Source organism: Lotus japonicus, chromosome 1, assembly GCF_012489685.1.
Source record: "Lotus japonicus ecotype B-129 chromosome 1, LjGifu_v1.2".
NCBI classification, from domain to species: domain Eukaryota; kingdom Viridiplantae; phylum Streptophyta; class Magnoliopsida; order Fabales; family Fabaceae; genus Lotus; species Lotus japonicus.
The window spans coordinates 95,049,811-95,063,682 of NC_080041.1; the positions used below are offsets into that span (position 1 = coordinate 95,049,811).

The 13,872-nt window shown below is 36.5% G+C and overlaps 2 protein-coding genes across 2 annotated transcripts; both read right to left on the reverse strand.

The window, feature by feature from the left end:
* Window positions 1–1,214: 1,214 nt before the first annotated feature.
* Window positions 1,215–1,955, reverse strand: LOC130713050 (F-box/FBD/LRR-repeat protein At1g78750-like). The gene has a single exon (XM_057562855.1). It carries the CDS (start codon window positions 1,953–1,955, stop codon window positions 1,215–1,217), a length of 741 nt encoding a protein of 246 aa, XP_057418838.1.
* A 937-nt stretch (window positions 1,956–2,892) lies between these two features.
* Window positions 2,893–7,658, reverse strand: LOC130713057 (FBD-associated F-box protein At5g56370-like). Its single transcript, XM_057562862.1, has 4 exons — window positions 6,903–7,658; window positions 6,644–6,769; window positions 6,214–6,350; window positions 2,893–3,208 (listed from the first exon to the last, which is right to left on the reverse strand). Exons 1-4 carry the CDS (start codon window positions 7,656–7,658, stop codon window positions 2,893–2,895), a joined length of 1,335 nt encoding a protein of 444 aa, XP_057418845.1.
* Window positions 7,659–13,872: the final 6,214 nt, after the last annotated feature.

Consider the following 13,872-nt stretch of genomic DNA (forward strand, 5'->3'; position numbering starts at 1 on the left):
CCCAGAGTCGTAGCCCCTTTTTGACTTGACTCTAGATTCATAGCTGGAAGCACCGGATTCGCCCCCCATCAAAAGAAGTAGAAGTAGGCGACACAAAATATCAATAGTGGTTTTACGAACCTGTTTTGAGCTTAACAAGTTCTAAAAAATGAAATTAAAATCAAAGTCCTTTTTAATTGTAAAATCAAAACACTAATATTATTAAAAAAAAGACCTTTTGAGTAACAACTACTTGCTTAATCTCTAATCCATGCTTATGTATCATGGATAAAAGACAGCATCTGAGAAACAATAATTAACAAATTTCACCCTTCTGCCCCGTGATAAGCATGAATTCATAATTTTGAATACAACTGATAGAAAATGGACAAACATGAATCTAATTAAAGTCAAAAGCAAGGAGAAATAAAACTGGTTGGTGTGCTCAATCACGTAAGAATCATTTATCCTTAACTTGTTCACCAAGATAATGTTCTTTCCCTTCAACGTTCATAGTTCAAACAACCAAATACAGCAATTTCATGTAGAAATATTTCATGAAAAGATTGTCAGGATATAGGATGAACTACTACTTAGATGGCCTAAATGGGGTGAATTATAAGTTGACATCTTGAAGTTGAAGGGCTCCTCAAGCAAAAGGATAACTTTTTTCTAATTTGTCTTTGGCTGATTGTCGACCTTTCGTTAAAGATTGTCATGGTTTGTAAAACTCTTGCATTCTTCAAAACATATCTTGCTAACTGAAACTCAACTTTTAAGCCTTCAAAAAGTCGAAGAGTGCAAGTTTTAAGGTTAAATGAAAGACATTCAGGAACAAATTCTGGGTCTGTCCAATTTTCTGGGTCACATCTCTGGGCTTCGTCCAATCTCTACCGTCCATGCAAGTAGATTAACAATAAACATTAAAAAAACATGAAAGATATATTAAGAAAAAAACAGAAATCATCATAACTAAACTTTGCAAACCTCAAAAACAAGACTTTGAAGGTTAGGGCAGTGCTTGAGCATTTCTCCTAGCACATGCGAATCATACAGTTCAATGACAAGCTCCAAGTGGGTCAAATTGTGAAAGGAAGGAAAGACATTATACCCCTAAACCATTTAGAAAGACAGTCGGTAAGAAATCAAGGTGAAACTCATGAAAAAAACAAAAGTGTGAAAACAATACATAGAAGAATCAAATTAATCTTTTCTCATTCCATAAATCATCATAATCAAACCTTTTCTATGTCTGCGCGCAGGAAGGTCACACTAGAAAATGGTTGCAGTGGAAGCCTACTATGAACGATATCTGCTCTTTGCAAGTTGGGTAAGCATAAGCTTGCGAGCTTTCGACGATAAGTGGAGGACTTACCGGTGATCCTTATACGACCAGATTTCAAATTCTCAAGAATTGGGCATCCAGCTAGAAACTCTTTGAGCAGTACAGCACTTGTGAATTCAACATTTTTGATATGGAGGATTTTGAGTGAGGGAAGTCCAGTTGATAACACACCATTAAAATTCAACCCACACAATTTGAGAACAACGAGCGTCCTGCAACTGAGAATGCTAATAGGCAATTTAGGGGCCAAGCGATAGGGAGCGTTGACATGGAGACAGAGGTGCTCTATTCCGACTCTGCATTGTGTCATAAAGTTGATCCATTTGCTAATATTGGCTACGGTTTTATCAATGAGAAGAACATCATGAAGCTCGAGGTTGAACTTTTTTATGGGTGTAGCGGGGTCGCGAAAGAGAAGAACTGAGTAGACGATGTTGCTAAAGTATAAACCGTCATGGTCGTAATAGTCTCTATGCATCCTTTGAAAGGAAAAGTCGAGAGCAGAAACTGAGCGCCAGAGAGGTCTCCATCTCTTTGAAAGAAGGCCGGCGGCAACCGCGTCTTTCGTTGGTAGAAACGTCAGAATGTGGCAGAGAAGTTCGTCTGGTAAAGCACTGATCCTATCAACCATTGAAATTTCTGGAGGGAAAGCACCTGGAAAAGAAAATAGGGTTTCTTACTGCCGGGAGAGAATAAGAGTGAGATGCTTTGACAAGGGAGGGATTGAAGAAAATAAAAGAGGGTTTGTTACAAAGGTATCTCTAAAAGATTTCTTACTGTTTTATGCAACCAACTTATCCTATCATTTAAATTCAAATCTATACATTTATTTCTATTTCCATTTTTTGATATAAGAGAAATTAAAACCTGTGCTATGAGCGTTCAACAATGAGCTAGCAAAACGTTCAAAAAAAAAACAATGAGCTAGCAAAACCAGGTAGTGAACTTTGTATGCAGATCAGAACTTGCTAGCAAAGTGATTGGCTCCTCCTGAGGTTGCAAGTATGATGGAATCGAAGAGATTTTTTTATGAATAATAGATTCTGGATGTGGAGAATGACTAAGAATACAACGGTGGATGAAGGGAAAACTTTTGGCGACAAAACATAGATTTTTTGTTGCTCTGTGAATGGTTTTACAAGAGCCCCCTTTCACCACAAATCGACCTATTTATAATTGTTCTGCTAGGGTTAGTTGTATCCTAATTTTAATAAGAATATTTGAATTTTTATGAAGAAATCTTAAAAGATTTTGAGCTCTATTTTCTTAATTTCTAATAAATAATTATCCTCTAGAATATTTCTTGAAATTATTCTCTAATTATCTTCTATAGCTTTCTTCTAAGATTTATATTTATTTTCAAAATTTATTTTTGGTTGTTATATTTGAATCCAATTTTTTTTATTTTTAAGTTTTTTTATCTTTTTCCAATTTCCATTTATTTTCGTTTTTTATTATATCCGAATTTATGGTTTTTTATTTTTATTTATTTCTTAACTTTTCAGATTTTAAATTAATTTTAGTTGGGCTTCTAAAATTAAAGTTACATAAAAATACTCCGGGCAAAATTAGGTGCTGAGCTGCTTCATCTTTGTTGCAATCTTTATATTCCTCCCGGTTGTCTCAACTAATCCAACTATTTTGCAAATAGACAGGTGCAACACCACACATAGAGTAAGAAAAAGTGGGAAAGGTATGCAAGGAAAGAAAATGGAGGTCAAGGAAGGATTACTTACAACCTTTTCAGATTCAAGAGTTGTTGTTGTGATGATCATAAACAAATCGGTTGCAGAATGCTTATTTGGCTTATTTGCAGAATACCTCACCCTGTATCCCACGCTTTTAGATGAAGCCTTTGCTGTATTGTATGAGAAGCAATAAACACTGTTTTGGAATTCATGCAGCATATGTCAAACATGTACACAAACTCTAACTAGGAATGTTAGATTCTGGGGTTAGGGAGGAGCAATACATTACTTTCGTGAACAAAATTCAAAATGAATCCGCTCATTTTGGTTATGGATTTTGATGACAAGTTCAAATGAACAAATTGAAAATATAAAAGAATTTTAATTTCCATGTTAAAATGTTAATTGTTTCTTACTTTCTTTCCCTTGTACAAGTAACAAACAAAAATACTAAAAGAATAATTCAAATTAAAAAAAGAGAAAAAGTTTGATGCACCGACAGTGTAAAGTTTTTTTACACCGTCAACCAATTAGATTTCAAGGATGTGTCACGTCAATTAATGAAATTAAATAAAATGAGAGATTTTCTCACATCCTTGAAATCTAATTGGTTGACAGTGTAAAAAAACTTTACACTGTCGGTGCATAAAAATTAAACTCTTAAAAAAATTACTCTGCGACATTTTGGTACTTTTGAGTAAATGCTGAAGTTTCTTTCTTTCAAACATACATTGAAGTTACTCGCTTTTAGCCATTTTCATGCAACCTTGGTCCTCCACGACTATCACTACACCACATGACTAGTATTAGTGTATGTTTGGATACATGATCGGTAAGAGCAAAATTATGATGTACAGAAATAACTTCCCTTAGCTTTTGCAACTGTCCGCCATAATTTTGGTCTCAACGTGGTTCTCTTCCGTGTAACCAAACATGGACTTATGCATACACGCAAGTATTTTCTGATCACGCGAAAATGACCCATCATTATGTGAACCACCTAAATGTAACAAAATTAGGTGCCCACTAGGGTGGACCTTTATTATTTTGGTCCACCGGTGCACCATTGACTTAATACCGTTAGATCTAAGATTCCTAGAATATTCTTCAAACGAACGGTTAAGATTGAATCAACAATAGAAGGGTAAAATTGTAAATCGACCCCCTCCAAGTTCAACAGAACTGTAGCACCACTGGGTTGATACTGCCAAGAAGAGCCTTTGAAATCCTTGCAGCGGTGAAATTGCTGGGTTGGGTTTCCATAAATCGAAGCAGATTGAAGTGGAGCTTGCTGCCTCCGAAGCATATCTTGCCATCGATCGAAAAACCAACCTTGGTTGTTGGGAAGAGAGTGGAGGGAGAAGGGTTGGGATTGGCGTTGATCTTGCTGGGTTTGGTGTTTTCCCCCTTCTAAAAATCTAACCTTTTTCATCTGTTTTCAATTTTTGTGTTCTGATGCTTCTTATTCAGTCATTATGATGATAGGGGCAAGAAAGATGGAGGCTTTCTTGCAACTTCAACAAAAAAATGGGAGGAAGGTGAAGATTCAGATTGGTTTGTGAGGCTGGGAAGCAGGGAGAGAGTGGGAGGGAGAAGGAGTGGAAGGGACAAAGTCTAAAACATCTCTGTTCTAGTACTATTTATGGTTAGAGATGTATGGGTTAGTTTGCCACTGTTTTTTTTTCTGGTTGTTTTGCTCCTGGGTGGGTATTGCCTTTGCTAGTTCAAGGAAAGTGCATTGAGGGTGTGCCTTTGCATACCAGGTTGGGTTAATTTCGTTGAAATGTTCATCTGGTATTCCTTGGATGCGTGAGCTTATATTGGGGGAAATTTTTGTGGCTTTATTTGGGAAAAGTATTTAATCCCTTCAAGGCACGGATTGTATCTATATGTCCCTCTCATTCAGATGTGAAGAAGAGATGGAGCATTGGGTGAGTGGTTTGTTTAGGAAGAAGTGGACACAAGAGATAGTGGCCTTGATGGTGGACTGGTGGATGGTTGGGAAGGGGAGGAAGAAGAAAACGGAAAAGACAGGGAAAAAACCAAAATTGCCCTCTGGTCCACCGGTGGACCAAAATAAAATTAGCCCACCCTAGTGGGCACCACAAAATTAATTGTTTCTGTGTGATCCAAAATTATTTAACTAAAGTAACACAGTAACTAACAGTAAGTCAACTTGCATTTGCATTTGCACAGAGTGGTTAATTTTTCCTCCTCTTCATGTTTTCATGTTTTCAGATTGATTCTTCCACTTAATAGTTTTCATGTTTTATGGACCATATAGTGCTGAAACAAGTTGGAGCAGTAACCTTTCAGCTACAATTACCAGAGCAAGCTCGCACCCATCTTGTTTTTCACGTTTCACATCTTAGAATAAGAGCAGTTAGAAGAATGGTTCAGGGTAGAGGTTAAATACCTGAATGGGGGGGGGGGGGGGGGGAGAATAGGGTATGAAGTTACAACAAACATTAATTGTACCAAGCTATTGCTTTGGTGTAAAGGGGAGACCCTTCAAGGAGTTATTCTCCTTGCAATTTAATTACCCAGAAATAATAACAATCTCTCTTTCTCTCTCGGTAAATCTACTTTCTTTTCTCAGGTTTCCTGAATTATATCATACATGATAATCCAATCATTTGAATGAAAAAACAAACAAAAAAATCTTGAGTAACAACTACTTGCTTAATCTTTAATCCATGCTTATTTCAAAAAAAAAAATCCATGCTTATGTGTCATGGATTAAAGACAGCATCTGAGAAACAATAATTAACAAATTTCACCCTTCTACCCCGGTGGATAAGCATGAAATCATAAGTTTGAATACAACTGATAGAAAATGGATAAACATGGATCTAATTAAAGTCAAAAGCAATGAGAAATAAAACTGGTTGGTGTGCTCAATCATGTAAGAATCATTTCTCCTTAACTTGTCCACCAAAACAAAGTTCTTGCCCTTCAACGTTCATATTTCGAACAACCAAATACAGTAGTTCCATGTAGAAATTACTCAAAAACTGTCAGGACATAGGAGGAACTACTACTTCCATGTCCTAAATGGGGTGAATTATAAGTTGACATCTTGAAGTTGATCGGCTCTTCAAGCACTCGGATAACTTTTTTCTAATCTGTTTTCTGCGGATTGTCCGTCGTTCTGTAAAGATTGTCATTCTTTGTAAAACTCTTGCATACTTCAAAACATACCTTGCTAACTTAAACTCAACTTTAAAGCCTTCAAAATATCGAAGATTGCAAGTTTTAAGGTTAAATAAAAGACATTCAGGAACAAATTCTGGTTCTGTCCAATTTTCTAGGTCATGTCTCTGAGCCTTCCCCGATCTCTACCGCCCATGTAAGTAGATTAACAAAACACATTAAAAAACACATAAAAGATATGAGTAATGATATATACACACCTCCTTATTTATACACTTCATTTTCACCTATTTTTATTTCTATCTCTCTCCTCTTATCATCTATCACATCTTATACTTTCTCTCTCTTACTTTTTTCTTTTCTTCCTATCTTTCTCCTCCTCCACCTCTTTCCACCTCAATTTAGAGGTGTGTACAAATAATTATTGAAAAGATATATTAAGAAAACAAAACAAAAATCATCATTAAATTTTACAAACCTCAAGAACAAGACTTTGAAGCTTAGGGCAGTGCTTGAGCATTTCTCCAAGCACATGCGAATCATACAGTTCAATAACAAGCTCCAAGTGGGTCAAATTGTGAAAGGAAGGAAAGATATAATACCCCTAAACCATTTAGAAAGACAGTCGGTAAGAAATCAAGGTGACACTCATGAAAAAAAACAAAAGTGCATGTGAAAACAATACATAGAAGAATCAAATTAATCTTTTCTCATTCCATAAATCATCATAATCAAACCTTTTCTACGTCTGCGCGCAGGAAGGTCACATTATAAAATGGTTGCAGTGGAAGCTGACTGTGAACGATATCTGCTCTGTTCAAGTTGGGAAAGCATAAGCTTGTGAGCTTTCGACAATTAGAGGAGGACTCACCGGTGAACCGTATACGACCAGATTTTAAATTCTCAAGAATTGGGCATCCAGCTAGAAACTCTTTGAGTACTACAGCACTTGTGAATTTAACTTTTTTGAGATGGAGGATTTTGAGTGAGGGAAGTCCAGTTGAAAACACACCATTCAAATACAACCCATTCAAATACAACCCATGCAAATTGAGAACAACCAGCGTCTTGTAACTGAAAATGCTAATAGGCAATCTGGGCAACTGTATGAAATCAATGACATGGAGACGAAGATGCTCAATTCCTCCAACTCTGCATTGCGTGACAAAATTGACCCATTTGTGAATATTGGCTGTGTCAAGATTAGTGACAGCTACATCATCATCATCAAGCTCGGGGCTGAATTTTTTGATGGGTGTAGCAGCGTTGCGAAAGAGAAGAACCGAGTAGACGATGTCGCTGAAGAAGAAACTGTGGTCATCATTGTTGGTTGGATTCATTCTGATTGTTGAGAAGTCGAGAGCGGAAACTGAGCGCCAGAGATGCCTCCATCTCTTTGAAAGAACGGCCGTGGCAACGGCGTTTTCCGTTGGGAGAAACGACATTATGTGGCAGAGAAGTTCGTCTGGTAAAGCGCTGATCCTATCAATCATTGTTACAAAGGTATCTCTAAAAGATTTCTTCAGAACGTGCTAGCAAAGTGATTGGCTCCTCATGAGGTTGCAAGTATGATGGAAACGAAGAAGTTTTTGATGAATGATAGATTCTGGTTGTGGAGAATGACTAAGAATACGACCGTGGATGAAGGGAACACTCTATAGTGACAGAACATATATTTTTGTCGCGGGGGTGGTTTTATTTGGAGAGGCTATGGTTGATGAATAAGCAACTATGAGAGTGTTTCACCACAAATCCACCAAACACCTTTATTTATTATCGTTCTCCTAGGGTTAGGGTTAGTTGTTTCCTAATTTTAATAAAGAATATTTGAATTTTTATGAAGAAATCTGATTAGATTTTGAGCTCTATTTTCTTAATTTCTAAAAAAAATTATCCTTGCTCTATTTTCATTTGAATTATTCACTAGTTATCTTCTATTGCTTTCTTCTAAAATTTTATATTTACTTTCAAAAAAAATTGTAATTGTTATTTGAATTCAATTTTTAAATAATTTGAATTTTTTTTCAAATTTCGATTTATTTCGTTTTTTATTATTTCCAAATTTTTTATTTTTAAATATATTTCGTATTTTTATTTTTATTTATTTTAAAAAATTTCAGATTTTCTAAATTATTTTTTACTTAAAAATTAGTTGAACTTTTTAAATTAAAGTTACATAAAAATAGTATGTCGGACAAAATTGGGTGCAGACGCCTAGCTGTCTCAAATATTCCTCCCGCCTCCCTTTGTTGCAATCCTTATATTCCTCCCGCCTCCCTCGTCTTTGTTGCAATCCTTATATTCCTCCCGCCTCCTTTTTAAGGTCTGATTGATCTATACCGTTGAAATAGTGAAACCGATTAAACTTGTGTATAGAGATCCACTTCCTTATTTATTTGAGCAAGGAAATAAATTCTGGGTCATGAGGATGTAGAAGCAAATAAATTGCAGTTTCCATCTTTCAACCTTGAGGGCATTGTTGATCATGAGGGGGTAGGTATGGAAACAGACCTACGTAGTGGGGTTGAGAAAATATGGAAGATTTATACTAGAAGATACAAAAGACAGTGAGCAGTTAGGAAGGAAGGTAGTCAGTTAGAATAGTTAGAAGAGTAGTTAGAAGAATGGTTCAGGGTAGAAGTTAAATACCTGAATTGGGGGGGGGGGGGGGGGGGAAGAATAAGGTATGAAGTTATCAACAAACATTGTACCAAGCTATTGCTTAGGTGTAAAGGGGAGACCCTTCAAGGAGTTATTCTCCTTGTAATTTATCCAGAAATAATAACAATCTCTCTTTCTCTGTAAATCTACTTTTCTTTATCCAGGTTTCCTGAGTAATATCATACATGATAATCAAATCATTTGAATGAAAAAACAAAAGCCATTTCATATTAACAGGCGTCAAATAACATCATTATATTATGTGTAATCTAACAACCAAGTCATACATGATAATCAAATCATTTGAATGAAAAAACAAAAGCCATTTCATATTAACAGGCGTCAAATAACATCATTATATTATGTGTAATCTAACAACCAAGTCTTTACAAAGACCATTTAAATCAAAGTCTTTTTGATGGGAAAATCAAACAACAATATTATCAAAAGACAAAAAAACTGTTCAGCAACAACCACTTGTTTAATCTTTAATCCATGCTTCTGTGTCATGGATCAAAGTCAGCATGTGAGAAACAATATTTTACAAATTTCACCTTTTATTTTGCATACAACTGCTAGAAACTGGAAAAACATGAATCTAATTATTATAGTCAAAAGCAAGGGGAAATAAAACTGGTTGGCATGCTCCATCATTTAAGAATCATTTCTCCTTAACTTGTCCACCAAGACAAAGTTCTTACCCTTCAACGTTCATAGTTCAAAGAACCAAAAACAGCACTTACATATAGAAATTAATGAAAAGACAATCAGGATATAGGAACTACTACTTACATGGCCTACATCTCATTAACTATAATTTGACATCTTGAAGTGCCCCTATAGGCGGCTGAGTATAACTTTTTTATTTGTCTTCCGCTGATTCTCCGTTGGTTACAGATTGTCATGGTTTCTAAAACTCTTTCATTCTTCAAAACATATCTTGCTAACTGAAACTCAACTTCAAAGCCTTCAAAATATCGGAAAGTACAAGTTTTAAGGTTTAATGCAAGGCATTCGGGAACAAATTCTGGATCCTCCCAATTTTCTAGGTAACGTCTCTCCTCCAGTCTCTACGGGTAGATTAACATTGGTCACTAAATTAAAACATAAAGATACATTAACAAAAGCAAACAGAAACATATTACAAACCTGGAACACGAGACTTTGAAGCTTAGGGCATTGCTTGAGCAATTTTGGTAGCAATTCTGATCGATCCTGTTGAATGAGAAGCTCCAAATGGGTCAAATTATGAAAGAAAGGGAAGTCATGATCCACCTAAACAATTTACAGAGACAAGCGGTAAGAAATCGAGTGAAACTCATGAAGAAACAACACATATATATGAATTCATTTAATCAATCTTTTCCACTCCATAAATGACAATCATAAATATTCATAACCAAACCTCATCTATTTCTACGCACAGAGACTTGATATTAGAAAATGGTTTCAATGGAAAAAATTTATGGTCAAATTCAACAATATGTGCTCTGGTCAAGTTGGGCAAGCTTATGTATTTAAGCTCTTCAATGTTAGAAGGGATCTAGAAGCTGAAACCTATATCGTGTTGGTGATTTTAGTATCATCAATGGATTTTAGTAGTAATGTGATTTACTATAGGCCGATGCGATTACGCGTTAAGCTCGGAAACGAGTTAGGATAGTGCGGAGTGCACGCTCGTTAAGCCAACGTATAATTGACCGCGAATACAAAACAGGGTTCCAAGGGGCGGAGCCCCTGGCTGTTAGAATGAACTGTTTTTCGGTTTCTGAAACAAACTCCAATATAAGGAGTCATTTGGCCTCAGATTTGATATACAGAAAACAAAACAGACATTCTCTCTACATTCCTGATCTGTTCTCTATTGCCAGAAACAGGTTGTTCTTCAAGAATTATCCTAACAAGGATTTCGTGAACCCAAGCAAGAATAGGGTCGAAATACTTTGTTCGGAAAATGTACGAACACGATTCTTTGAAGTTATCCAAGATTATCATACCCAAATTTCCAACATATCGCGCACGCGAAACTCCTCAAGAATTGGGCATCCAACAAGAAACTCCTTGAGGAGTAAAACACTTTTGAATACACCATCTTCAAAATGCAAGATTTGGAAATTTACGCTTATCCGTCACAACACATCCACACAATTTGAGAACCACCAGTGTCCTGCAGCTGAAAATGCTAATAGTAGGCCACCGAGGCCACATGTTCCTGGAACGGGTGAGATGGAGATGAAGGTGCTGGAGACCAAATCTGCCTTGTGTGACAAAGTTGAGCCATTTGTTGATATTGGCCAAGTCAAGGTCAGTGGCTTCTATGCACTTGAGTTGGAACTTGTTGATGGGTGTCTGTGCGTGACGGAGGAGGAGAACGGAGAAGACGAATTGGTCAAATGAGAAATGGATGTTGTCAGTTTGGATTGTACTATCATTGTTGGTGGAGAAGTCGAGAACGGGAACTGAGCGCCAGAGATGGGTCCATCTCTTTGAAAGAATGTTGGTGGCGACGGTGTGTTTGGTTGGGAGGGACGAGAGAATGTGGTGGAGGAGTTCGTCTGGTAAAGCGCTTACCCTATCAGCCATTGAAATGAAAAATAGGGTTTCTGACCCAAGTGACAAATGCTTTGATAAGGGAGGAACTAGAGAAAATTAATCGACATCTTCTTCTTTTTAAAATTTTCTTTTTGGAGCCGGTCGGTAATAATGGTGTCCACTAGAGTGATCAACTTACAAATTGACCCACTGGTGGTCCATTATTTATAACCGTCAGATTTTGGAATCAAAGAATATTCTATAGATGAATGATTATGATTGAAAGGATAATAAAAGAGTAAAAGTGTAATATACTTTCTCCTATTATTAAAAAAAAATCTAACATTTCCAGTACTATCTTCTTCTCCTTTCTCTTTTCTCTGCAACAACAAAGCACCATCACCATTATCGTCATACTTTCTTCCCTTCCTCACATGGTAGCCGCCGCCACCACGTGCCACACCACCTCACCACCAATGGGCGAGTACCACCGCACCACCACCACTCCCAATGGACGACGTAAAACAGAGAAGACAGTACCCTAACCACCGCCATTGTCAACCCTCGATCTCCGGTGAATACGATACCATCTCATGAGCCACCATCTTCAAGTGTTTTTCCTTCCTTGTGCAGGACCATGGATAGCCACAAGCTTTCTTCCAACGAGTCCAGCAACCCCAAACACACGAGCCACCATCACCACGCAAGCTTCTTCTCTTCATGGTCGTGAAGCCATCACCATCATCATCGTGCTTTGATAACTCCTAGGCAAGTGTACCTATTCGTTAAGTAATAATAAAATATCGAACTCAAGGATTGCGGTTGTCCAAATCAATTTCACCTATTAAATAACTAAAAAGACTAGTAAAAAGGTTTTGGGGGTAAATAATTGAAAGTTGAAGAATTCAGTGAAAAGCAAGTACGCAGTATTGAAAGCAATCAAAAGGGGAAGTACCTGGGGTAGGATTTCATCAATTTCACTTATGTTCTTAATAGACTAATTAACTCATGAGTTATCTAACTTATTTATGGTGCTTGCCTAAGTTTCTACGTGATAATCTCTTAACTACGTAGAACTTCCAATTAAACTGCTAACACTAATCTCTTAGTTCCTAGACGAATTCAATTGGAGAATTAAAACACTTAGTTACTAGTCAACACAATTAGAAGTTACCCTTATCTCTAAGGCGTAGGCGTTCCTAATCAATTCTTCACCGGATCCCTATTTTCTACCGATTTCTCAATCGCATACAAAATAGCAAAGTTAATCTTCATGCATAAAGATTCATAGATAAAAGATGAGAAATTCATAAATAAAAATAGGATTCATGAGTCAAAAAGTAAATCAAAACATAAGGTCAAGAGAATCAAACCGAACACCCCAAGTACCTACGGAGGTTTAGCCAAACATGGTTTCCATGATCAAATAAATTATTGAAATAAAAAAAGTTATTCAAAAAGCTCAAAGTGGTGATAGGGTTCACTCCCAGAAGAAGGCTCAAAAGCTGCCCTCAAAATATCAGTTACGTTCTCCACTAATACTGTTGTTTTTCAATATATATATTCAATCACGTTGCTATCCCTCTTCACGTGGTCCCTCTGTCGCACAAAAGCCCAATTCAAAATCTATTTAAAAGTGGGGCCACATGTCAGCTACCAATTGGACCAAAATTAAAGAGTGGACTCCAGTGCTTTGCGTTCCACAGTCACATGGCGGACCCCTGGCACGATCATGCCACATGGCGGGGAAGAACACCAGGAGCCATTTGATCTGTGCATGTGCATGGTAGATTCCATGGAACAACAGCGCCCGATCAGCTATCTTTTTCTGATTTTCTGTTTTCTTTTATTCCGAAATATCCTAAATAAGATAAAATAAAACTATCAAAATAAATCAAAATAAAATACTAGAAAGATTATAATTCAATATAAAACATATCAACTAAAAATAAAATAACTTAAATCCTAATAAACTTAAATAAAATATAAAAATATATAAAAATACTAAAAACCACATAAAAATAGTGAAATGCATGGAATAACCCTAAAGTAACCTAAAATGACTAAAATATCATAAATAATATATCAAAATGCATGAAAATAAACTAGAAAAATAGCTTAAACACCCGGGTCATCATGCTTCTCCTTCACCACCACCGACAAGGACGGTGGGCTCATCAACCTCCGGAGAGGGGTTTTTTTATATTCTTATTTTGTAAATTACTTATATGACCCTTGGTCCACCGGTGGACCATTTTGAAACTTCCCCACCCTAGTGGGCACTCGTAATAATAATACACAAAACTTTTTCTTTGTTTAATCTTGCACAAACACTAATTGACGAATAATGTTAGGTTGACAACTTAACTCCTCCACCTTGTGAGGTAAGGAAGAAATGATAGAGGAATGAGCGATGTGATAAATGATATGATAGAAATATAAGAGAGAAATATGAAGAGAAATGTTTGGAAACAAGATAGAAGAGAGATATAGGTGTGAGTGAATCAATAGTCC